Genomic DNA, 27,903 nt, shown 5'->3' with positions numbered 1-27,903 from the left:
TCAGAGTTGCTTAATATTTCATAACAAAGCGCGTGATACCACATCCTTTACAGTATCAAGATAATTAGAATTTCGCGAGGATATACAGTTCCTAACCAGTAACCACAGTCCTGAATGTGGTCAAATCTTATTAATTTTGTTAAAATTAATGTCCCGGAAATAAACTTAAATTTAAACTTAGGTGTGTAACATATCAAATCCAATCAGTGTGATCAACAGTTCAAAAATACATTCAAATCTGCTGAGGATCGCATTGCTAAAGGTATGCTGAAAATATAACAACGCTTTTCTTTCAGAATACATAAGGACATAGAAATGTAATAAGCATGATGCTATAATATGAATTGTGGTTAGTGTGAATTTTCTAGATCAGAGTTTTTCAATTTTTAGTTTTGAACGCTCATGGTTCAATGGTATTTACGATAAATTAAACATGATGTTATTGAGAATAATTTTTACACATAATCATCATGAGTTATATAATTAAATAAATTATGAATTTTTTTCGAAATTATTGTAATTTCTTAAAAGAAATTATATATACAAATTTCAGCAATCCTTGACGTCAATGTAATGAATATTTACATACATGCTTCGGAGTTAATCAAGACAATGTCGGTTGTCACAGAAAGAATTTACAATTCTGACTTTTTCCTTCAGGGTAAGGTGTAGCGATATGATCTCTTGCAGTTTTAGTCCGTATTAGATTAAATTATATCGAGGCAATATACGTACAGTACATAATACAATTGATATTGCCTCAACAGAATATTCTAAGGAATGAAATTAGTACATAATTCCTCTATTTTTAATTTTGCCTGAAGTAATTTATATGTTCTCTCTATAATTGTATATTTCTATTCAGAAAAACTTCATTACATGTATTATTTACAGGTTCATGTGCCTATAATTCAAATGCTTATCTAAAGGGGAAATGTCAGAAGTTGCAATGGAAAATATCAGAGTTCGCAATGATAAATAGAGGGCTTTGTGTGATGTTATTTTATAGAAAGAATAAAGCCTCTGTTAATAATGTTTATATTATTACAAGCAAAAGTATTTCATTAAGTTTAATATAGATTTAATTTGGATAAATTTTCGTTCCGATAAACTGAGACAGAATATATAAAATCATAATCTCAATTAACGGACAATTTGCTACGAAAACAGCTAAAATCGAATGGAATTCTGTTCCGGGTAGATTTTACCCCTTCTGTTATGAAAAAACTGCTCCGAGATATGCCAAAATTTCTTTAATCAAGCTGTTATGTAACTTTATCTCCTAATGTAAAGCTCATTACGTTTGCGAATAAGTCAGCAACAACAAACTTCTGTTTTGAGGACTTAAAACAACGAAATGACTGTCACAATACATATCCTTGTCAAAAATATGGAAAAAGGAAATAAGAATTGCACATTTCTGGCTGTTGGCTTCTTCAGGGCTGAATCCATTCACTTAGACTTACATTGGCCCTTTGTACGTACTACAAGCGATGTGCCGTTTATTGTTGTGTTAAGTTTGTAGCCTACTGTTATTCTTACATTTTAAATTTATTTTTGCTTTATTTATTTCTTTTATATTAGTTATCTATTTTGTTGTCTGTACACTGCTACTACGTGAAGCCATTCGTAGTTAATAAATATTCATTATTAATTTCATGTCATAACTAAACTTTCTGTAATATTTTGATGGCTATTTATATTTTCAACAGAATGACTTATCTTAAAACAAAAAAATATTATAGAATATAATAATTTGTCATTGTATTTTATTGTCATTGAAATCTAACCTTTTTGCCTTGTGGTATCATCGGGCTTGGTTTTACAATGAAAATATCTAATTTTTCAAGATATAATTATATATTCATTCATTCATTCATTCATTCATTCATTCATTCATCCATTCATTCATTCATTCATTCATTCTTTCATCCATCCATTCATTCATTCATTCATTCATTCATTCATTCATTCATAGTGTTCTGCCCAAGGGCAGGTCTTTCACTCCAAACCCAGCATTCTCCAGTGTTTCCTATTTTCTGCCTTCCTCTTTGTCTCTCATATGATCCACGTATCTTAATATCGTCTATCATCTGATATCTTTTTCTGCCTCGAACTCTCCTCCCATTTACCATTCCTTCCAGTGCATCCTTCAGTAGACAGTTTCTTTTTAACTAGTGATCCAACCAATTCCTTTTCCTCTTTCTGATCAGTTTCAGCATCATTCTTTCTTGTGTGACAATATTTGGTGTACATAGCTAATTGTAGTTAAACATTCTATAAATTTAAAACGAACACATTAAAATATAGTTTTACCATTACTAATACACCCTTTATATTACAATATATACAGGGCGTTTCCGGGTTGGTGTTACAAACTTTCAGGGATGATGGCGAAGGGCACATGTATCAAATTGAGATAAGGAACCCTGGTCCGGAAATGACCGAGTCCAAAGCTATAAGCAAAAATAGTTGTGTGGAAATGGAATTGTAATTTGGAAACACGTGCCCTCCTTCCCTTAACGTTTGGAACATTCGTGGAAAGATGGTATGGGCCGGATGTCTCCTACGTGGGTACTTGTAACCGATACAATCTGTGATCTTGTCTACTGTTGCCATTGGCTCATCCGTAATCGAATCGACTGGACACTGCAACTCGTACACATACATTGCTCTCTACAGACGTACATATCAGGACCGACCATATCCGTTACACACTACGCCATCTGCATTGCTTTAGTGTAGTTTCCTATCCCCACACCTCAGACAGCGCACTGAATGGAATACTGTAAGTAGACAACGTAAACAACATCAGATGAATACAGAATGTGGTAAGTGTACATCTAAATAAGGTGTACAGAGGAATAAAATTATTTCATTTCCACACAACTATTTTTGCATGTAACTTTCGATTCGATCATTTCCGGACCAGGGTTTCTTATCTCAAATTGATACATGTGTCCATCCCCATCATCCCTGAAATTTAGTAACACTAGCCCGGAAAAACCCTGTATAGACTACATGGTCAAAGATTAAAAAAAAATATTGTTGTGTATTATTAACACTAATCACACATTTGATGTGTATTTAAGGTGAATAAATTATTTTAAAAAGTCTATATATGAAATGTATACTCGTATATGTCTAACTTTCTAATTTTTATTAAATTTTGTTCAATATAGAATATTAATTTCTACATTCTGATACACCATTTACCATTAGTATTCAATGCGTAATCATATATATTATTACAATTGTAAATTATGTATGTCTTATTTTTATTATTTGTTTTAAGAGATTAACTGACTATTCTGAATTATTGGTACTGTACAATTGACATCGCAATATGTTTGGTCCTACTTAGTCTTGCTTCTGGAAATTATTTTGATATTAAATTGGGATAACATTTTAATATTTCCACAGAATATGACATGGGAAACTGGCAGTTCTTCTCATTATTACTTATCTCCAGCTTCATTTGGTACACTGAAGCTACAGAAGTCGCAGGATGTACTTACTCAGGTCCTCCGAATATTCAATTATTCATACCACATGAAAAACAATGTCACTTGTTCTACAGACTGGACATGTGTCCCACTGGCCTGCTATTTAATACGAAGACACAGTTGTGCGATCTACCAAGTAATACAAACTGCGGACCAAGAAAAACTCCAGCTGACCATTTAAACGTTGACACAAATGCGAGCAGTGGGAAATATGTAGGTGGAGAATGCCCTACGCTTAAATCATGTCCACCATTCGACCCTTTCGGCCCACTCAAATTTGTTCCACATCTTACAGACTGTAGTCTTTACTGTGGCTGTTTAAAAGGGAGCGAAGTTCTTTATCGTTGTCCGAGCATATTACATTTTAACCCCTCTACTTCAAAGTGTGATTTGCCAAGTCGTGCCGGGTGCAAATCATCGCAGATTGTCACATCGGGCCGTGAGCATAACATAAGTGAAACAGATTTTGTAGGAGGATATTGCCCGAGTAGCGTAAGTTGTCCTTCTCTTGATCCACTCAGCTCAAAAGTATTCCTCCCTCACAGTTCAATGTGTAATTTATTTTGTGGTTGCAAGGATGGAACATCCAATCTCTATCGGTGTCCTAACAACCTTCACTTCAACCCTAAACTTAAGTTATGTGATCTGCCATCACACGCTGGTTGTACATCGGAATCAAATGGAAACATTGTAAGTGCCACAGAAAAATGTCCTACTCTTGAACCATGCCCCACGACAGACCCAGTCGATCACACTTTGTATCTGCCTCATCTAACGGACTGCAAGTTATTCTGTCGGTGTAGCCACGGAGTTGCCATGCTTCATAGCTGCGCCAATGGCCTTTTATTCAATCCAAAACGTCAAACGTGTGACTTGCCGAAAAATGCAGGATGTGTTTCTAACTTGAATACAAGTACAATCAACAATGGTTCAATAGATGGGACGATGACGAATAATAACAACGGACAACAGGACACATCTCATCCAGGAGAAATATGTCCTGCAGTCGGACAATGCCCAAAATTGGGCTCCTTGAGTAGAAAAATTGTTCTTCCCCATCGGAGCAACTGTAGTCTGTACTGCGAATGTTGGCAAGGTGTGCCCAGGTTACGTCGATGTGGATCAGGTCTGCACTTCAGTGGTGTTACCAACAGATGTGAAAATCCCAGCCAGGCTCGTTGTCAAGGAGGTAAGAGAAGATAATGCCTTACTTTTACAAAATTAATATGAATTAATCTCTATTATAATGAACTATTCCCATTTGCCACAGTCCTATGCGTATTCCTCTAGTCTAATTGTTACTAAGATTTCAATATATTACAGTATATAGTATTTAAGGCATACAAGTTAGGCCTATGTACATATGCAATTATAGTATATTGATAGAAGGAAAAAGCATGACTGCTAATTCTGGAAGTTTTAAAAATCATGCATATCCCCGTAAATGATTGACCCCAAAAATTACGATGACTCTCAATAGCTTAATTTAATCAATTTGTTTTTTCGTGTTACGTGCATCTCACAAATCAGTCTACGAAAATTCATTACATAATCAAGACTGGAGAGCAAGGACTACATTTTCACAATCACACAATCAATATAGGGTAAACCATACAGTTATTGGCCTCCTTACAGTTATTGGCCACTTGAACTTTGATGTGTCATTATAAGACAGGATGTGCAAATAATTAATTAATATTTTGCCAGATGGTAGCAGCATGTTTTCTTATTTGGTAGTTACTTTAATTTTCAACACCAGATAGCACTGTGAGATGAAAAATATATTTCTGCAAAACATACCTTCCCAGGCTTTGGTTTCTTGTGAAATTCTTAAGAACTGAGTTGTGGTTGAGTCGTAATAATTACTGTTTCTTTTAACTGGTATTCATTATTATTCCAATTATGAGGTGAATACATCTCTATTTTGACTTTACACTTATAAAATGTAATAAAATACTATCCCTAAATTTTGAAAATTTACTGGCTAATAACTGTTTAATAATAACGCATTTTTCAGTTATTGGCCATCCCGGCCAATAACTGTAATTTTAAAATAATTTTAAAAATCACTTATTTTCCTTCATTTAACTTATTAAATACCACTATTTCACTAGTATTTTTTATTTTCAATCCATTAAATGTGTGCATAGTTATTAGCCACGTGGCCAATAACTGTCTTAATAGGTGGCCAATAACTATTCTTATTTATTTTATACCCTGGTTAGGTTATTTTTAAGATTCCAAAATGGGCTGACTATAAGCCAGAGGCGATGAAGGCAACATTGGAAGAATTGTAAACTCACTTTACTTCACTTAGAGTCATTGCTAAAAAGTATGGTGTTCCTAAGGCAACACTAAAAATCAAAATAAAGAATGATAAAAAGGAAAGTTGATTTGAATCTTATAGCTTAGGAGGAAATTGATAATGAGTGTTCTGAAAATGTCATTTCATATCGAACACTGGATGCAGACAAGTCTACAGGGTTGTTTCCGATCTCTGAAATGAATTTGAATGACATCATGTGCGTCAGTAGTCACATGACAGCTGAATTGTGGAGCGAGATGACAAACCAGTAGTGAGTGATCTCGTAGTCAGAGTGCATGGCGACTCTCAGCAGAAATTCCCAAGCAAATCGAGCCTTTTTGAGAGGGGTACATTACAACCCTTTCCGATGCCAAGTACAGTTAAGTGAAAATAAAAGAAGCCTGCAATAAGCGAGGTTTCGTTATTTCCAAGAAAGGCATCTTCTGTATAAGATTGGTAAAACTCGAGTGGAATTATTTGTATCATGTCGTGGGGTGCGGCGACTTGTGACGGGGGGTGGATTTGCTTGCTTTTTCCACTCTGGAATTAATCCCATCCGAGCTTTGCCAGTCTTATTAAGTACACATAAGATGTCTTTCTTGGAAATAATGAAACCACGTTTTTTGCAGGCTCCTATGATTTTCACGTAACTGTACTTGACATCGGAAAGAGTTGTTATGTACACCTCCCAGAAAGGTTAAATTTTCTTGGGCGTTGCTACTGTAATACACCGTGCACTCTGATTATGAAATTACTCACTACTGGTCTGTTACCTCTCGCTGCAATTTAGCTGTCGGTGTGATTCCTGACTCACATGACGTCATTAAAATTCGTTATCAGAGATCGGAAACAACCCTGTACTCAACAAGAAGTTTTGGATGACAATATTGACAATTACACCTATTATAAAATGCAAGAGATGAACCCCGGAATGTGACTCTCCATGACAATTTTTTATATTGTATTTTTGTTGGCTATTTAACAATGCTGTATCAACTACTAGGTTATTCAGCGTCGATGTGATTGGTGATAGCGAGATGGTATTTGACAAGATGAGGCCCAGGATTCGCCATAGTTTACCTCACACTTTCTTCACAGTTGTGGAAAACCTCGGAAAAACTCAACCAAATGGTAATTTCAAGCAGGAAAGAACCCGCGCCAGGGCACAAGTCTAGATCGGCAGGCAAGTGCCTCAGCCGACTGAACTACACCAGTGACCGACTCCCCATTGTACATCAACAAGTGTGAATGCAGGTTGCAGTAGTCAACATTCTGGTTGCGGTAACATATGTAAGTGAGAGCCACCGGCGTAGCTCGGTCAGTTAAGGCGCTTGCCTGCCGATCTGGAGTTGCGTTCGGACGGGGATTCGATTCCTGGTTGGGTTCTTTCCGAGGTTTTCCCCAAACGTAAGGGAAATGTCAGGTAATCTATGGCGAATCCTCAGCCTCTTCTCGCCAAATATCATCTCGCTATCACCAATCCCATCGACGCTAAATAACCTCATAGTTGATAGAGCGTCGTTAAATAACCAAATAAAAAGAACATAAGTGAGAAAATATCTTGCATGCTCAATCGAGTCAAGAATACATCAATCGGCAAGTTTCTGGTGTGGCCAGAGACACCTAAAAGAGAAGGCAAACATGATATAGAAAGATTGCCGTTTTCGATAATATCACAAAGCTACCAGGATATGCACAGAAAGAAGCTCGAACGGAAAGTTGTCCAAGAAGGGAAAAAAGAAAGAGAAAACGTAAAGTTGCGACAGAAAAAAGAAAACGAACACTCTTCAGAGAATTGCAAAATGAGTCAAGTCCAATTTGTGACATTTGCAAGAAGCTTCCAGTGAAATTTGATGTGAAGATTGTAAAAAGTATTTTATGTAAATTATAATTCACGTAAACACAGACAACACATTCCTGAAAAAGACAGTGATAGCTCCCTGTGTCACTCATTTTTATAAAGGAGAAGATTCACATAACAGTATGGACCTTAAGGGTAGTTCGGAGGATGATGATTACCTTGAAGAACTTGATAAACTAGCAACATATAAATAAGGGTCTATAAAGTAAAGAGACATGTGGATTTATATTTTACATAAAACTGGTATTAGGGCAGTGCATTGCATGTGTAAATAACTAATAGAAATAATAGGAACAGTTTAAAATAATATTTGCAGCCAAAACAAAAATAAATGTCTGTTAGAGTTGATAATTGTGAGTTGGCCAATAACTATGCAAACAGTGGCTAATAACTGTCAAGAAGTGGCCAATAACTATAATTTCACACATATTAATTTTAATTGGTCACTAGTATCACACAGTATTATTGATTCCATTTTTGTAACAGTGATTTGAATAAAGAAATAATTGACAATTACAGATGCACAAACAGTTCCTTCTTACAATATAATGCATTGAAATCCTCGACGTTCAAACATAAAATTTTCCTTAAGTGGCCAATAACTGTATGGTTTACCCTACTCTATTTCAATCAATATTGTCATTATTATTTCTTCAACAAAGACTCAAAAGTACTTAGAGATCACACACGTCGAGCAGGTAGACCCTATCAGTTTCTCCTAACCAACGAAGTGAAGTATTTACATAATAAATAATTGCTTTTAACAAGAAAATGGCTTACATATAATCAACTTTTCCTATTTCTCCTTTTGTTCCTAAAAAAAACTCTTCCCTTTGCGATTTTTTTTATATATGTACATGTATATTAAACAACTGAATAATTAGCCCTCTTACATAGCAAGCAATTTAGTAACGCAAGTTACTGTAGTAATTGCTGCCTTTATTCGCTGCATGTGCATGTACATTCCTGTGTCTATGCGCTCGTGATCAAGGTCGAGCTCTTCTACCATGATTGGGAACTAATATCGTCTCATCCCTGACATAGGGTATATAAATATTTTTAAATAATCTTAACACCCTTAAAAGTTTAGAGTTTTTTTTTTAATTTATAGCATAGTTATTGTTTTTACAGCAGAAGTTTGTACGTTTGTCGCATCTGTACAATGAGGTAACCGATTTTGTAAGTGAAATATGTAATAGAAATGCTCAGAACTTTGAAATATTTAACAGTAGGAGTAGCAGTAACAGTAGTAGTAGTAGTAGTAGTAGTAGTAGTAGTAGTAGTAGTAGTAGTAGTAGCAGTAGTAGTAGTAGTAGTAGTAGTAGTAGTAGTAGTAGCAGTAGGCCTACATTCTGAGTTTTTCACTATTAATAAACAAAATGAGAGATAGGCCTAACAAATATTTATATAATCTTTAATGAAGTAACTTTACAAGTGTAGCAGTTTGATATATCTTTCACGGTTAGTAATGTATTCGAATCAGATGTTCCCCATCATCTCTGACATGAAAGTTTTCCTTTCAAGAATTTTTTAATTTCCTCCTTTTTCTTCCTCGTCACTTGTTTAAATCGTTTAGTAAGTATCTTGATAAATGTGATAAACAAATAAAATTAATAATTGTTGTAAATGAGAAAACATAATATTTTAGCATTTAAAATGCAATTTATATTCTTATTTCTTGTACGGTACCTCACAAGCAAACGTAAATATATATTATTCTAAATAACTACATACATGAGACAGTGATCTAGATATAAAATTTATTAACAAAAAACGTTATATTTTTATCTATGCTCTACAATTTGTTATCCATAAGAAGCTTCTATAATTTTTTTCTGGTGTAAGTTACATCTACATTTTCTTCTCAGACTGTGCCAAAATCTTGCCTACAACCGGAAGTGTTTGGGAACCAGAAAGTTGTGTGAAAGATTTAAGCAGAATGGGAGACAAATGCAGAATTTCCTGTCTCTCTGGCTACGAGCTGATCGGAAGCTCCAACATTGCTTGTACTGAGAAAGGATGGAATGGCACAGGTGGACTGAACGTGTTGCCTAAGTGTAAAGGTAATTATGCAGTCTTCGTTAACGATCTATGCATAAAAATAATTAAAAAATTACTACTGTTGTTTGTCAACTGTCCGAAGATAGGTTGGAACCTCATAACTGACACGAATAAGGCATCACTCATGAGGCAACTAAGTCAGGAAATAATATTGTAGAGTGGAAAGTTCCTTTCCCTCTGCATTGCATAAATAACTGATTAGTAGTCTACTGAGATTTTAAATTATAAAATATCAAATATAACTTTTACAGTTCCTGAAGAACTGGGGATAGAGTTCGTTGACAACATAGCCAAAGAAGTATCCGGACCTGATTCCGACTTTCTGTTTATGTTGGACGAATCTGGAAGTCTTTCTCCAGAACAATTTGGAACTCAGTTGTCTTTTGTTAAAGCAGTCGTATCAGCTTTCCCGTAAGTATAATATTATATGCATTTGAAATATCGGTAACTTAATACACACTGTACGCACACTAGTAACTTACACAATAAACATTTTAAATCGTGAAAGTTATCAAGACTCGAGTTTTAATCACAGACAACCATTGTTAAAAACAATGCTTACTTGTAAATTCTGGATGTGGTATTGTGATTGCAAAAATGAAACAATTTTGGACTTATACATAAATAAACGATATTACAATTGAAAACAACAAATATAAACATATTATATTTAAAGCATTTATTCATTTCGAACAAACATTATGACAATATTCATCGTTATATACAGTCGCGAAGCTCAATACATAGGGAATATACATTCATAGATAGTTGATAACCACTAGGATCGCTACTATCGCCTTATCACAGACAATGATATTAATTATTATGATATTATTCATGATATATAATAATAACAGATATATTTTTTTACCTTTTATTTCTGTCGACTATATTGATGTTTTTATTGAATATCACTGGCTTCTGTCTGACTGTCAATTTATATTAAATGTTTTTTTCTCTTTTTTATCTTTCTTCTTTTTTTTTCTTTTTTTTCTTGTGTGTTATTTATGGTTTGAATTAAGTTACTTACTGTATTTAGTATACTTTCCTTGTAATTTTTATGTTATATTATTGGCTAGGACCACACCATACACAAGCCTGGCTCTTACGGTAGTGGCTAGAAATATGTTTGTTTTATAATTTTAATTTGTACTAGCTAGCTAACTAGTTAAATAGCCTAAATTAAATTAAATAAATTAAACGTTTCGTAAGAGAGATATGAATTTAATAAAGACTGAATTTAATAAAGAAGGAATCTTTAATGAAGATTGAATGGGAATAGTCTATTGTTACTAGTACCCTCAACAACTCAAGCTTCCTGACTGTATATACTAGCCAGTGTTCCGCAACCGGTGTGCCGCGGCACATTGGTGTGCCTCAACAAGGTGAAAGGTGTGACGTGAACTTTTACCTATTATTATAAGGAATTAATAGAATTAATTAAAATTAAATTAAAATTAAATTAAAACATACGGAGCGTCCATTGTCTCATTCACCGCAAAACCATTGTTGCTCAGTCTTTGCCATCTCCCGTGAAAAATTGTGATGCACGAAGTAGTAAAAGTTAATATGTTATTGTCATTTTCAACTACATATATGTGTGAACTGGGTTTCTCGACGTTAACTGAAATTAAAACATTAAAGAGGGAGAAACTCAAATATATCGATGAAGAAATTAGGCTTGCACTGTCAAAATTCCGCCACAGATCAGCCCCCTGCATACAGCTAAGCAGGTTCAAGCATTACATTGAAAGTTTATAATATTGGTAGGCTAATAGAAATGTGTACTTTCTAGAGTGAAATAAAGTTCATAAATTGCTAATAAATGCAAGAGTCAATTTCTATTTTACAATAGTGATGATGATGATGATGATGATGATGATGATGATATAATAATAATAATAATAATAATAATAATAATAATAATAATAATAATAATAATAATAATAATAATAATGATAATAATAATAATAAATTTGATTACATTACGTAATTATATTAAGAGAATCACATCATAAATTTTGAGGGGATTATTTTGGTGTGCCATGTTGAGTCTAGGCCTGTCTAGAGTGTGTCGTGAGCAGAAAAGGGTTGCGGAACACTGTACTAGACTGTGGTTATACTATTTCTTACTTTATTCATTCAAAGTTTTCTGTCCAAGTTCAGGACCTTCACTGTAAAACCAGCAGTCTCTAATTTTCCCTACACTGTATGTGCATACGATGCACATATCTTAATTATATCAGTTAACGAGTAAAATATCCAGCGCAAGTCTATGAAAATAGTAGTAATCCAAACTCTCTGGAATTTCTCGCATTGTTACATAACACCCAAAAATGATTCAAGACATATATGTACAGTACATACATAGGTAAATGGTCTAACCGTTGATTCTGACGACTTTACACATTATGTATATTGTATGCAGTCTTGTCGTAAGCAGCCAGTAGATTACTACTTAGACCTGGTTAACAATAAATATAGAAAGTTTACAATTAATATGAAATAGGAATACAAATGTGAAATAGTTTATATACGACATAAGACGTGTTGTTTTCTAGCGGAAAACTTCCAAATTGGTATGCACTGATACTCCTAATACTCTCTTTCGCGGAAATGTGTTGGTTTGCAGTTAGAAGCTGAACTGTTGAAAAGTTTATCATTATTGCGTTTTGAAGGTAAATGAAAATTTTGGCGCTAAGTTCTTTTCCTGAAATTATGATTTTTGTTAGTAATATGTTCTGCGTAATGTAATTGTATGGTTTGGTTATTGTGCGGACCGTATTCTGTCCCAGGACGTACTTGTTCATAGACTGTGCTGGTGTGACGTCATATTTGGTGCGTGGCACAGGTGGGCCTATTATCAGGGAGCACTTGCATCTTGTCTTTGCTCTAGTTGACGTTCTATTTATGAATCTAAATTATACCTCGAAGATTCTTGAAAATATATTCTAGTGATAAAGACTGTATTTCGATGATCTTTCTTACAATTTAAATAATTTGTTCATTTATTTATTTATTTTTACTCGTACTGGCAGGGTTAAGGAGATATACCATCGATATAGAAAACAATGAAATAGTAATAATAATAATAATAATAATAATAATAATAATAATAATAATAATAATAATAATAATAATAATAATAGAAAGAGGAAAATGTAGATGTGTTTAGTTACATGTACTTCTAAGAGTTAAGCAATTGTTACAATTTAGTGATAAATAGCAGAATTTTGTTTCGAAATAGTTAAGGAAAATTGATACATTAAAAATAAATATTATACAAAAGTAGGCCTAATATTCGAAGAAAGTAGACTTCCTTATAACCAAGATATTAAATATATTTCAAATTAGTTATGTCTACATAAATGAGTAGAAACACGATATAAAGGGTGAAAAGACATTCATAATCTTTTTCCTACTTGGTTATTTAACGACGCTGCATCAACTACGAGGTTATTTAGCGTCGATGGGAGTGATGATAGCGAGATGATATGTGGCGAGATGATGCCGAGCATTCGCCATAGATTACCTGACATTTGTCTTACGGTTGGGAAAACCTCGGAAAAACCCCAACCAGGTAATCAGGCCAAGCGGGAATCGAATCTGCTCCCGAGCGCAATTCCGAATCGGCAGGCAAGCGCCTTAGCCGACTGAGCTACGGCGGTGGCTCATCCATAATTGTTTGCTTAAATGAAACGTGAATAAAGTAATAATGAAATGGAATATTTAACAAAATGAATCTTATATAGATTAATTTGTTATGACAATATACGATAAGTATGAAAAATCTCACAAATATCAGAGGATCACAGAAGAAGCAAAAACAATCCAACACATTTGCGATTTATTGCGCTTAGTTTTCTAGTTGCAGCTAGTTTTGTGTTTCAAAAACCTTATGTTTATCTCCTCAGATAGTAATTATGTCAATTCATAACAAGCTATACTACAAGCTAAATTTAAGTGACCCACGTTCGTAAAACAAACATACACCTGTTTGTGTGGAACCCTTGTGTCTGTGGCTTACGTCCTAGATCTCTGGTCTTCTATCCAGGCGACCCGGGTTCGATCCCAAGGCACGTGGTGATAGAATTTTTCTTGGACAAGTCAGACGTTGCAGAGGGATTTTCTCGGGTACTCCCGTTCCCTCTATCATTCCACTAACACTCTCCACCTCCCCTTCATTTCATCCATCATCTGTAATAGTAAAAATAGTGTGGAGTGAAGTTTGAGGGCAGTACTGTTTCCGATGCTGATATAGGGAGGGCTTGGGGTTCCGGGCCCATGGACTTATCAGGCTACTCGTATACGAACGAGGCCTGGCTCTATCCGAGGCTGAGGCAGGATGGCACACCTGTCAGCGTCGGGTGATAATGGACTAGGAACTCCGAGCTTCTGAGGCTTATCAAACTACTCGTCCGCGAAACGGAACCCGGTTCTATTAGGGTCTAAGGCAGGATGGCCCACCTGTCAGCGTCGGATTCGCGTATGCCACCCAGATCATCTGTTGGACTTGGATAATCATCTCATATATAGGGCGTACAATAGATCAAAGTATGCCTAAATATACGGACCTGTCCCGGCCAGTGTGCAACCCTTCAGTGCCTACAGTATCTGTGAACGTCTTTTCAAACGAGATTTGCCCCGATGATTTTGGAAGCTTCTCCTGTCAGTTAAGAATGTGGCCAGTGTTTTATACATCGTCGTGTAGAAAACATTTAGCGTTAGATAATACTTCAGTCTAAAATTGTTTGTTAGGCAAGCTATAATTTCTGTGATTGTTATAATAACATAACTTTTCAGACTCTCCCAGAAGCGTTACGCTGGGGTCCTCACATTCAGTGGTAGTGCTTGGGTGGACGTGAACATGAAGCATGGTGATACCTGCAAGTTTCTCAACGCTGTGCAGAAGATCAAATATCAGGGAGGAACAACAGATATAAGGCTAGCCTTAGTGACAGCTACCAGAGAAATCCTGAAGAATTCCGTCCACAACAGAACCTTAGTATGTAAGTAACAGATAATTACGTAAATTGAACTCACTAAATATGTAAACTACTAAACTGTAGCTGAGTTCAGTAGATTAAGGCTTCTCATGAAAGGAACTGGCATTTGATTCTCGACTAATTCTTTGAGACTTATAGCGTAAAATATATATTAAGCACGATATGTTATACAGTAATGATGAGCAGATCCCTACACTGTCCTAATTCACTATGCGAGATTGAAACTGAGCATATATTTCGTGCACGAGAAACCAGTTCTCAGCCGAAACGATAACATAATACTTGTGGAAGGATTAAGATGAGCGAATTGTTTCGATTATGTAAGAAACGTGAAATAATTCACGTAATTTTATCATTACGAATATCCTTCAAAAGGGCTTCCCGATCTAATCCTACGGCGCTGTACACACAATTATTTATCAGTGGTAATAACTTTTCCGTCCCGCGCCGTGGCCTCGTGGTCTAAGGCATCCTGCCTAGGACTCGCGTTACGGAATGCGCACTGGTTTGAGTCCTCATCGGGGAATAAATTTTCTCATGAAATTTCGGCCAGTGTATGGGACCGGTGCCCACCCAGCATCGTGATGCATTTGGGGAGCTACGATAGGTAGCGAAATCCGGTTGCGAATGCCAGCTATAACGGCTGGGGGGATCATCGTGCTAAATACACGATACCTCCATTCTGGTTGGATGATCGTCCACCTCTGTTTCGGCATGTGGACGTGAGACCAGCAGCCGGCTGGTCGGTCTAGGCCCTTCACGGGCTATAGCACCACTGATTTATTAATAACTTTTCCACAACTAAACACAGTGCTCTATTTTCACCCCCGAAGATAATCACTGTCACAAGGAGGATTCAATTGACGCGTCGTTTAACATCATTCGTGCTAGCCATACTGTAACTGACTTACAAAAGCTGTGTTTATGTACAACATAAATTAATTACGAATTTTAGTTCGTTTTTTAATCGTTCTAATCCATGCCTATCACTGACTTTGGGAAGAAAAAAAAGTCAAATCTGCACAGCAATACACTCGAGTGAAAGAACTAAAGATACGCGGTGAAAATAGATACACATCTCTGTTCTAGACCTTGCTCTCGTATGCCATTCTCATCCCGACATTACTATTTTCGCCGCATCGTTGTTTTGTAGTCCCTGTAGCTGAAAAAGGATATTAAATAATCACCTACAGATAGTTTTATAAGCAAACAGTGGAGTACACCCAGGCTACAAATTACAGCTGCAACACAGCATGGAAGCCATGATAATGTAATAGAATTCTCGTTAAAGCATGGGTTTTTAATATGATTTCCCGTGTATCCAACAAGTGTTCGCTATCGCTTATTTCATCTGCTCGCAATTTGTTGCAGAATAAACTATTTTTTCAGTGGCATACTTAACTTAATTACTGTATGTCCTACTGAAGCAAACGGTCTCAACTATAGCTCGCCACAGTATTCCGTTTTGATTATATCTACCTCATTCCAAGATGTTCCTGCCCACTTCACAGTATTTCGTTCTCTACATTTCTCCCCAGGTTATTTGTGGTCTTCCTCTTCCTGCTGCCTTGGTAGTTACATTTTAGAGCTCCATTATCAATAGGGATTTCCTTGCGAAGATAATGGCCAATGCATCTCCAGTTTTTTCGTCTAATTTGTTCTTCCTTTGATTTTTTCAACAATTCTTTATTTATAGGCTACCAAATGTTGAACACTCTTCTAAGGCAACGATTAATAAAGTTTTGGAGGTTTGTTGTCATGTCTACAGTTATCTTAGATGTGTCACTGCTTTTACATGCTCCGGAATATTTTAAATTTGCTTTGCAGAGAAATATCATGAGATCTCTATATCACGTAAACATTAAAAAAAGCTGAGTTTGCGGCTTTTAAAGTAAAACTACGTCCTTCCCCGAATGTGGGCGAGGAAGTTGTACTGAGTTTCTAATGTCCCAAAAGCGCAAACTTTGAGAGTTATATTAATGATTTATTTACTGTTAGATACATTAAAGACATCACTTCTTAATGTATAGGCCTAAATGGTTGGACCAGATGCGTGAGAGCGAAGGGGACGCGGCGAAAATAGCTGTGTTTAGGGCGACCCCAAAGAGGTTCCGCAGTATGAGTCGGGGACGATTGCGTCAGAAACGCAAGTGAGCTATTCCTACCTCATTCTATAGCTTAAAGTCAACGCTATCGGTGATACAAATACTACCTATCTGAGAGTTAAATTACGAGAGAGTAGCAGTGAAAATTTCATACATGCCCAAGAAATTTTGAGCAAAATATCATCACTACGGGCGAAATGCAGTAAGAGAAATGACCGAGGGCACAAGGTTCAGAAAAGAACACATATTTCGTAAGAAAAACGATAACGAGAGTACAGGAAAGGGCCTGGTTGAAGGCCGAGAGCGAGAGTGGTAATTCGCTTCAATATGTAGTGGAAACAAATCTATTGTAAATACAGGCTGGATGGTAACGTCTACACCAAAATTTAAGAGGTGCTTCTACATGTTAAATATAACAAAACTTTTATTATACTTTTCCTTCGATGAAACACAGTTAGGCAGGAAAAAAAAAATATTTGCCCAATGTTTGCAGCGCTTTATTGAGGTAATGGCACGAGAGAATTAGCTGATTGTTATACAAGCAGATAGGTAAAAATAATCTGAATAGTTTGTCTCTTTAATTTTTTTTTTTTTTTTTTGCAAATCAAACCGTTTAGCCATCAATTTATATTGAATAACAGCGAAAATCGTTGAAACAAATCTCGCAACGCAGCGCTCGTCATGTTATCGACTGAGTACAGCAGAGAGGTAGGGGAAGGTAAGGACGCTTGCTTAGAGTTAGGCTATTGATGTTGCCAAATCTTTCATATAAACATAATTTCCTCTACAACGGTGAATGTTAGATAAAAAAAACGTATTTACATTTCTAAAATCTCTCTTCATAATCTATTACCAGTTTCATTTTGATACAAAGGTTACAATCCACTTTGGCATGAAGTGATATCCAGATCTTTCTATGATTCAAGTTATTGAAGTTATTATTTTGTTTTTATTGCTTATAAAAGAGAAATTAATTGAATAACACGATATATTTCATTACTTTTATTAACACATTGTATTCTACGTTTAAAAACTTCCAGCATAGCACAGTAAGTTATGCTCCTGAATCTTCCTACATCGGTATCAACGTCACAATCTGTTGACAACGTGGTTCCAGATATGAAGGCAAATTCTGTTACAGCATTACTTCAATAAATTAACAAAATATTACAGAATTTGTATATCGATAACACAAATATTACTTTCAAAACAACTACAAAGATAGCTAGTTAAAATTTTATAATGTGTTAACTGTTCCATTGTTGTTGTACTGTTCATAATCATGATTAGTAACAAAAATATGAGGTTCAAATTGTATTTCTCTGATCTGCAGAATGTACAGTGCATTGCAATTAAATTGCTTATAAAATGATGAAATGAGAAGAAGATTGAAAAGTATTTTCAGTTCATGAAAAAAATATCGATAAAAATAAAAATGGAAATATCCTATACACAGTCTGAACCAAACTGGCTTCTCAAATAACTTTAACATATTTGCTATGAATTTTCCTCAAAAACAACTGCCTGACAACTACTACAAAATTGAAATTCGGGTACAATTTTCGGTCCTTACCACTTTAATTTTCAATGTCGTAAGAACGAGTCTTCATTACCCGCTTTGTGATTCCCTTACACTGGGATTCCATGATCGGAGTTCATTTATAAGAAATTTCGACGAACTTAACCTTCAATTAGTTCATTAATTCGATAATATTGTATTCTCAACTAACATACATATACGATAATAATGTTTATTAAAACAACTACAAGACTATTTACACACTTTACTTTAGAATTCTGGACAATTATTAAAATAAAGTTAACTAAAAAGTATGTTCAAGTCTGATCATATATCGCCAACTGATGAATACCCACGAAAATGTTTTTTGAACATAAATGAATTCTGCAATATTTTGTGGAGCAAATCAACTATGGGACAGGTTTTCTAAAGCCACTATCTACATATTACCGATTTATTACCGATGTATATTATCATCTCATCATCTGTGAATTTTCTGTGTATTTGAAAAGAGGCTATAGCAAAGAGTTACAAATTAACTAGACTAGTTCAGAATTCTTGTGAATATTTTATAGGGTAAAAATTGGTAATTTCGTGGTAGTGGTTATTTCGTGATACTTTTTCTTTGCTCTTTTGTGAACTAACCAATGGTGTTATGAGATCCAAATTTCCGCCAAGGGATTGCTTATGTTGTCAGGTGTCCAGAAACATACAGCTAAGCTTTGTGTGACTATTGTAGTTGCTTCAGTGAGCTTTTATGTTTGGAGAGAGCAAGTTTGCGTCGACTTGTGGATGTTTGTAATTACGTTATAGGCTTATTACTAAAGGTAAGCATATGATATTTGGTATAAAGATTTATTGTATCTTCATAAAATGTTAGGAAATGTTTTTGGAATTTTAGATACATCTGTAGTCGCCATATAGGCTTAGCTTTACTGAAAGAAATCTTAGCAGTTTGAGGCGAAATTTTGTTGAGCATTAAGTGTTACAATTTTTAAAATAGTATAAAATGTATTACAATAGGAATTTTATAAATCTGAAGACAAAATGTGATAACAAAAAAGAAAACGGAGACGCAATGGGTTCAGTGTAGCTTCTGTTTGATTTGTTATCATGCTAAGTGTCAATGGTAAGTGCTAGATGACTTACTTGTAAGAATTGTGACAGAAGACGGAACATGGCTCCACCAATTTGGAACGGAGACAGAGGCAGACAATGGAGTGGCATCATGCAAATTCACCAAAGAAATAGAAATTCAAAAGTACACCTTCGGCAGGAAACGTTATGGCTACTGTGTTTTTCGATTCAGAAATACTCTTGCTTGTGGACATCATGCCACACGGAACCACCATTAATTATGACGGGTATGTTGCAACTCTCATGAAACTTCAAGTTCGACTGAGCGAAGAAGCAGGATGTTCTGCTATTGCACGACAACGCACAGCCATATGTCAGTCACAAGACCACAGACCAGATCAGAAAATTCGGATAGACAACAGTGAAACATCCGCCTTACAGTCCTGAACTGGCACCGTGCGATTACCATCTCTTTGCTAAACTGAAGGATCCCTTCGCGGAACGAGGTTAGAAGATGACTCCCTTGTGCACGCTGCTAAAGAGTGGCTCAGACGTGTTGGTCCGGACTTTTACCGTGCTGGTCTACAGGCCTCGTTCCTAGGTTACGTTTTTATTTATTTTATTTTATTGGGTTATTTTACGACGCTGTATCAACATCTAGGTTATTTAGCGTCTGAATGAAATGAAGGTGACAATGCCGGTGAAATGAGTCCGGGGTCCAGCACCGAAAGTTACCCAGCATTAGCTCGTATTGGGTTGAGGGAAAACCCCGGAAAAAACCTCAACCAGGTAACTTGCCCTGACCGGGATTCGAACCCGGGCCACCTGGTTTCGCGGCCAGACGCGCTGACCGTTACTCCACAGGTGTGGACCCTAGGTTACGTAAGGCAGTAGAAAGGGACAGGGATTATGTGGGTAAGTGACATTTTGTTCCTTAAGGATGCATCTACATTCTGTGATAATAGCAAAGCTGTAGGATAAAAATATAATTTTTAAACAAACGTTATGCATTACTTTTGGAGTTACCCTAGTAATATAGGCTATAGTAAAGTCCGTTATAAAAGTATTCACCCTTTCAGGGCAAAGAAGATCCCTTTTCAATTTCAATTTTTACTTTGATTTCATTCTTATTATGTGTTGATATGTATTTCTATGTTTTCTTGCTATGAATATTAGACGGAATTACTATGTTTGAAGTCTTATAACAATAAAAGAGAATTTCATTTGACTTTAATGAATTTTTCCACAATTCTTCTACCTCTCACGAAATTATCAATGCAATATCACGAAATTACCAAGGTTATCTAGGTTATCACGAAATAACCAACCTTTCAGCTGAAGTTGCAAAAGTGGTTTTTGGCACATATTCAAGAACGTATAGAATCTTTTACGTCTCCAGATTTGTACAGCAATTTATCGTCTTTTAGATGAAAAAATCGGAATAAGGATATATTTACACATTTGCATTTTAAATTAGTTTTCATGAATTTATCACGAAATTACCAATGTTTACCCTACATATGCTGGTGTAAAACAGATACAGTGTGTTGAATCTCGTCTTTCAGTCCTGATCACTGATGGTCAGAGTGACACGGACCCCACCCTAGCAGCAAACACTCTGAAAAAGGAAGGAAACGTTTTATTCACGGTGGGTATTGGAGATTATGAGAGAAGAGAGTTGGAGTCAATAGCATCTGTTGGAAAGGACGGGGCGCCATTGTTCTACGGAATCACAAACTTCGTAGTCTTCAACAAAATAGCAGAATATCTTCACACAGGTAAATACATTAATTTCAAATAGTGTGTTACTTGAAATATATTCATCTTCCATTTCTTTTACTTTCCAGACGTTCCCCAGAGCAATCATGAGTTAAAAAATAAACAATTAGAGATAGAAAACCAATGGTTAGAAACGAATTTCTAGGAAAATTAGGTGTGTTAATTATTTTTATTTGATAACTATTTATGCTTTATCACCTTATTTTTAACTAACTTGTAACGAAATTACAATTTATTACTTTCACAAACCATAACTAGAAAAACAAATCAGATTAATATCGGTACTATAGAACTGTTTATAGAGAAATAAAATCAAGAAAAAATTAATACATGGATGTCATTGCACAATTATCTAACAAAGACAAATTATTGGAGACTTTGTTCAAAGTGTGAGCCTCCTGATTCGGAGACTCTGCACCTCGTAATTACTGTTTTACTGACCAATGCAAACATACCAGGAATTTCTCTTAACTTACGGGCTGTAGCAACGATCCGTACCACAAGATCATCGGCTGAAGCAACTGGAGTACAATTAACTTCAGTCCCTACCAAAAACGTCTAACAGGTTTAGATCAGGTGACCTAATAGGCCGGGATACTGGACCACCACTCCCAATCCATCACGAAAAGCATTGTCAAGCATGCCTAGCCATTGCACTGTTTGGGTAGATGATTAGTAAATAGAGTGAAGTATGAAGTATGTTGTGCACTAAGTTGAGGTACAGTCGAGCGCATACGTCCTACAGGAAGTTATTTATTATCGGATTCTTTCCTGGACAATTTCGCGCCCTGCTGCTAAAAACAAAGAGTTTTCGACTTGTGTTTACCACATCGAAATACTTCAAATGATGTGTCCTATCAGAAAACACAGTTTGTCATTTGAATTTTCATTCATCCTGTATATAATTTGCCATTTCTTTTAATCACTTTCCAATATTTTCTAAATTATTGCATTGGTAATACCGAAAAAACTTTCGTTTAAACCAAACTTTCTTCTTCTTCTTCTTCTTCTTCTTCTTCTTCTTCTCCTTCTCCCGTGTCCATTAGTCTATATTCCTTAACATATTTGACTACTCTCTATGGAATCCATTATATTGTTTATTTTAGTAATATCGTAAAATCATTAGTCCGTATTAGTTTAAAACAATCATCATCGTCTTCATCATCTTCAAGGTCGATTCATCATCATCTTTAAGGTAGGTCCATCATCATCATCATCATCATCATCATCATCATCATCGTCGTCGTCGTCACTATCGTCATCGTCTTCAAGATAGGCTCATCATGTTAATGATCTTCTTCTTCACTGCCTTTTAGATAGACCCATCATCGTAATCATGTTCGGCATCAAATGAGTCTATATTCTGATTAAGTCGTACTGCTTTACATGAAACTCATCCATATTTAAACCATTTAAAAATAACTTTTTCTTAAAGATTTGAAGTTTCATTACCTCAACTACTAATTTCTTCGCTTTCTCTTCTACGCTTAAGTTTTAAGCTCTGCCTCTTTCAGAATTAAAAAACTAACATCCTATTCCACGACCTATTCAGGTAGGTTTAGCAGTTATCGTTGGACCCGTCGTTAATATATTTAAAACCGCTCAAGAGCGACAAAGTTTCAATGGTAATGAAATTATTAACGTGACTTCGTCTGGAATAGGAGTGAAACTGGTAGGGGCGTGTCGTAGAATTACTGAAACTGAAAGCATTCTGATGCTGACAATAAAGCAGAAATTGTAAAATATGAATTTCTTTCAACTTTTTCTGCATATACAGAACTTTGTTTAATGCCTTGTTTTGCTTTATTTAGAGTGCCTGTTTCTTACAGAGATTGTAACAGTCGTTATAATATGAAGAGTTTTAATGCTAATAATATTACTAAACTATATCTTTTTGTTATTTTCAGTACACGGCCATGGTGTGAAATTAAACTGTGAGTATATTTATAATAAAATTTCATTCAAATGATTATTTAAACGTAAGAATATAAAATGTAAACTAATTTATTCCGTTTTTTTATTTACAGGTCCATAGAATGAAGAACTGGAAAACTCTGAAATAAGAATATTTATGTATTGAATAAATGGTCAAATTGTACTTTAGGTTACATTATGTGTTTCAAATACATTAAACATTGATTTTAATATTTTAATATTCTGATAGGAATGTATAAAAACTGATCACTCAGCTTGATTCCAAAATAAGCAAAATAAACACATTTAAAACTTGGGCTTATGTTGTGTCTTCTTGTTGCAATCATAAAACTTCCAAAATCTAACAAAATATATTTGGATCGTTCAAACACTACCTTCTTAGCATGGCTGTACGAGAAGAAATAAATTAAGACACTCTTCTAAATACCAATGAGTATATTTTGTTCAGCACTGATTCTTTTAACTTTTGTCCAGTGAAAACTGCTGCCAAACGATGATATTTTGTCATCTGCAATAACACAATGATACAAGATGAAATATTTACTTCAAAATAAATATCTATATTTCTATTCGATTGAACATATTATTGTTCTTTAAAAACCACAAAACCTAAAATTATTACAAATGTGTATGTGTTAGTGCAAAGCCAATGACATTTCTGCCTTCAGGCGAAAAAATTGAATATATAAAATTTCCCCCAAATGAAGGTAAGTTCAATTTGACCTGTGTTATTAATGACAAATCTGAAGATGAACTACAACCGCATCATATTATTAGTTGCATAAAACTGCCATAAAGTACTCTTTAAACGTATCAACAACTAAAACAAAATCAATAGGAATGTGTAGTAACGATCTCCTAGAATTCATTCCACATATACTGCATGAATACACACATCGACTTACGTAAAACAGAGAAGAGCTTTATTATATCGTTACAATTTTTCGACATCAACATCACAATGCAATGGTCGGCATTTGTGACGTCAGACTAGATGAGCACCTGAAGAAGAGCACAGCAATAGCGCAGCAGCAAGCTATTACAGTTGTACAGGGACATCATTTTATTTTTACTAACATTTTTAATATTAACCTGGCTATACCTTTGGATCAACGCCGTTTGCTACTCAATTCCACGACTGGAGTTCGATGATACTGGTGTAAAATACAAACAAATCACTTTACTAGGTATAGGAGGGAAGAAAAGTAGTTAATCCATTTACGTAAACTAGGAAATATTGCACTTTTGAATTTGATCATTTTCATTAGGTTTTTGTTTAATCAAAATACAGTACTGTATTAACACTTAGTGCTTTTACTCAGGAACTGAGCTGGCCATGTGGACGTATTCATTATGCAGTGTATATTGTACTGTCTACAGCACATTAACGTATAGTAGAGAGAATGAAGTTAAATTGAAAAATAATCATAATATGGATATTGAAACACATTTTTGAAAATGGTGGCTGTTCATTTCGATACAGGCTTCAGTTCTAATGTGCATATTATCGCACTATAGACTACTGTACCTAATCCCAATTACCAGTTTCGTCCTTCGTACTAGTAACTCATGTTGAAATTATTCTGTACCTACTCTATAAAAGAGTACCTTTCGTACTGTAAATTCAATCTTCACTTCTGCCCGATCCGAAAAGATAAAATTACTCAGACATACTATCTACTGTCCGTCCAAGTAGTTATGTCGTAGGGTCGTAGAAAGGAAGAAAATCACGTGACAGTTAATTACTTAACGAGGCCCTTTTATTTAAGTTATTTTAAACAGTTGTATAATATTACGTAGACGTCCAATTCCTAACATAAATTCACTAGCTGGTGAATAAAAGCTGGTTGGGGAAACCGGGATACGACATAGGCAAATGGACGACAGTACCTGTGCGAAAATGATTAGATATTGAAAGCTCTTTCGTCACTGGAAATCGCGGACATATTTTTGAAACGTACTGTTTACTATGACCGTAAAGCTACTATAACTGTATATGCGGTCTTGGATCTATGTGGTGGACGGTTGAACTTCATTAGTAGAAGGAGTGGGAGTGAAGTACATTAAAAAATTAAGGTACAATAAAAATTGAAGTAAAAATAAAATTATGTCCCTGTATAAGTGGTTCAGGGGAATTGGTTAAGTTCTAATTTTATTTATACGTTGTATTGTATTTATTTTTATTTTAGTAGGTTATTTTACGACGCTTTATCAACATCTTGGGTTATTTAGCGTCTGAATGAGTTGAAGGTGATAATGCCGGTGAAATGAGTCCGGGGTCCAGCACCGAAAGTTACCCAGCATTTGCTCATATTGGGTTGAGGGAAAACTCCGGAAAAACCTGAACCAGGTAACTTGCCCCGACCGGGAATCGAACCCAGGCCACCTGGTTTCGCGGCCAGACGCGCTAACCGTTACTCCTCAGGTGTGGACCGTTGTATTGAATCTATACAAGATAACCCGTACGTAATGTCATTAATTTCAGGGGTTTATTCTTTGAAGTATTTCAAACAAACCAGTTAAATACAATAATTATTTTGCTCGTTCTTACTTCCTTATCAAGATAAAAATTATGCTATTGTAGGCTATATTAAATATTTCATAGAATTTTTGTGAAAGCCATTGGTTTAATTACCAATATACTCAGCAAATTTAAGAGAGCGTTGTATTATGATTAATAATTGATTGAAAGAATTTTAGTTTTGTCCTTTAAATGTGCAGAAATTTGATCCGAACAAATGTAACATTGTAAATTTCCTTTTACTGAACGAAAAGTTACATTTCTTCGTATCAAATTTATACACATTTAAAGGACGAAACTAAAATTATTTCAATCATTTGTAATTATAATAGGCTACACTGCTCTCTTAAACCAACTGAGCACACTGGAAATTAAATCAATGACTTTCCCAAAATACGCTAAGGAATGTTATATATAAAAATCATTTTTGTCTCGAAAAGGAAACAAAAACGAGCAAAATTGTATAAAATAATCATATGTACGAAATTAGATATAGACCTAAGTGTCTCGTTGTAGAGTTCAGTACTGAAGCTATTCTTCGCCCTCAGAGCTCTGGATGCCGATGTTCTTAAAAGAGAGCACGATTACTCTGAATGATGACGTCACAGATTCTGCCGATGATTGGCTTAAAGTATTTATTTCTATATTTGTATGTTTATAGCAATTTCGAAGCCTCATTTATATATGCGAACGCTTCTGCAGCTGGCTGTATTATGAATTTCATGTTATTGTAAGTAAATTAAATTGATTAAAAACCAAAATATTTTGTTACATTGATTTATCACGGTTGTGCAGTTTTGTTTTGGTACAAATGTATTGTAATTGTGCTGTTCCGATACTATCTCAGAAGAATGGATCGCGCTCTGTCAGTGCATAGGCGCCGTACCACCACTGTTCAGATGAACCTTCTCTCCAAGCTGTGCTCAGTATGCAGAGTTTGCCGAGCAAAGAGCGTGGCGGCTCCGTGGTATGACGTTACAGAGCACGGAACATGCCGGCCACTGTCATAATGGGTAGAAATAGTAATAATAGTAGCAGAGTTACCGCAGCTTCTTGAGGATGTTCCTCTGGAAACAAGACACCAAATGTACGTCCAACATGACGGAACGTCTGCACATTTCTACCATTTGGTAACAGCTCAGATAAATCATCAATTCCCAAGTCGATGGATTGGTCGCGGAGGCCCTATCAACAGGCCTGCCAAACCTCCAGATTTAACATCCCTAGATTACTGCATCTGGGGATGGATGAAAGACATCGTGTACCAGATTAGGGTGAAAACACGAGAAGAGTTGATTCAACGCATTCTCGATGACACGGCGACAATAAGGAACGAACATGTCAAGTTACGAAATGCTACACGTGCGGTTCACACTCGTGCGAACCTTTGTCTTCAGATGCAGAGAGGAAATTTTGAACATTTGCTTTAAACCCACTCTACATGCAAGAGACTAATACAAAATGAAACACTTGTTTGAATTCTGACTATAATTTCAATTTTTGTCAGCGATATCCTCAAATAAAAAGTATTTTCTGTTTTTTTTTTAATTGCCGTAACTCCTTAATTTATGAATGTCACCCCTTTACTGTATTTACTTTTCTGTTCCAAATAACACCAGGAATCACCTAAAAAAACCGGGGGGGGGGGGAAACCTCGTGATACACCCGTGTACGTTACTGTAGGTACGTTAGCAGAAAACCACAACTCCAAGTCGCACAGAATTTGTGTGCACTCGATGTGGGTCTGGCGTCTTGTCAGCCCAGTCGAGTTGTGCGGATATAAGGGGAAAAATTGAGACAGTGTCGGGTGGAGTTCCTGGGTAGCTCAGTTGGTAGAGCGCTGGTGCGTTCAACCAGAGGTCCCGGGATTGATATGCGGCCCCGGAACAATTTTTCCCTTGAAGTTATTCAAGTCTGCTTCACAGGGAGCTTTACCTCTATAGAACGTCGGTTTACAAACAAAACACATTAAGTCAAAAATATTACTTCTGAGAAAAAGGCATATATAATGTACATAATGTATCCGGTTTCACAAATCTGTTGTCTGGCGTCGAACAGTCGTACGCGGCGTACGAACAGGTCCTTGCACTCTTCCCTGCGCAGACCGGTCCCACTCCACCTCTTACCACTTAGCTTCCTCGGAACAGGCGCACCGCACTACCGTTTCTAAGCCGACGGATTACTACCAGGGACCGATCAGCATAGGAACTCTCTGTATTTCATAATTT

At 35.7% G+C, this 27,903-nt stretch overlaps 1 protein-coding gene across 1 annotated transcript; it reads left to right on the top strand.

The window, feature by feature from the left end:
* Positions 1 to 141: 141 nt before the first annotated feature.
* Positions 142 to 23,453, top strand: LOC138694618 (matrilin-2-like). Its single transcript, XM_069818536.1, has 8 exons — positions 142 to 262; positions 3,424 to 4,695; positions 9,541 to 9,735; positions 9,985 to 10,144; positions 14,537 to 14,742; positions 21,006 to 21,218; positions 23,127 to 23,153; positions 23,247 to 23,453. The coding sequence occupies exons 2-8, from the start codon at positions 3,432 to 3,434 to the stop codon at positions 23,252 to 23,254; spliced, it is 2,073 nt and encodes a 690-aa protein (XP_069674637.1). The 5' UTR covers positions 142 to 262; positions 3,424 to 3,431; the 3' UTR covers positions 23,255 to 23,453.
* Positions 23,454 to 27,903: the final 4,450 nt, after the last annotated feature.

This window comes from Periplaneta americana, chromosome 2 (assembly GCF_040183065.1).
Source record: "Periplaneta americana isolate PAMFEO1 chromosome 2, P.americana_PAMFEO1_priV1, whole genome shotgun sequence".
NCBI classification, from domain to species: Eukaryota; Metazoa; Arthropoda; class Insecta; order Blattodea; family Blattidae; genus Periplaneta; species Periplaneta americana.
The sequence above is the reverse complement of the archived record's forward strand: the minus strand, read 5'-3'. Positions and strand labels throughout refer to the sequence as shown.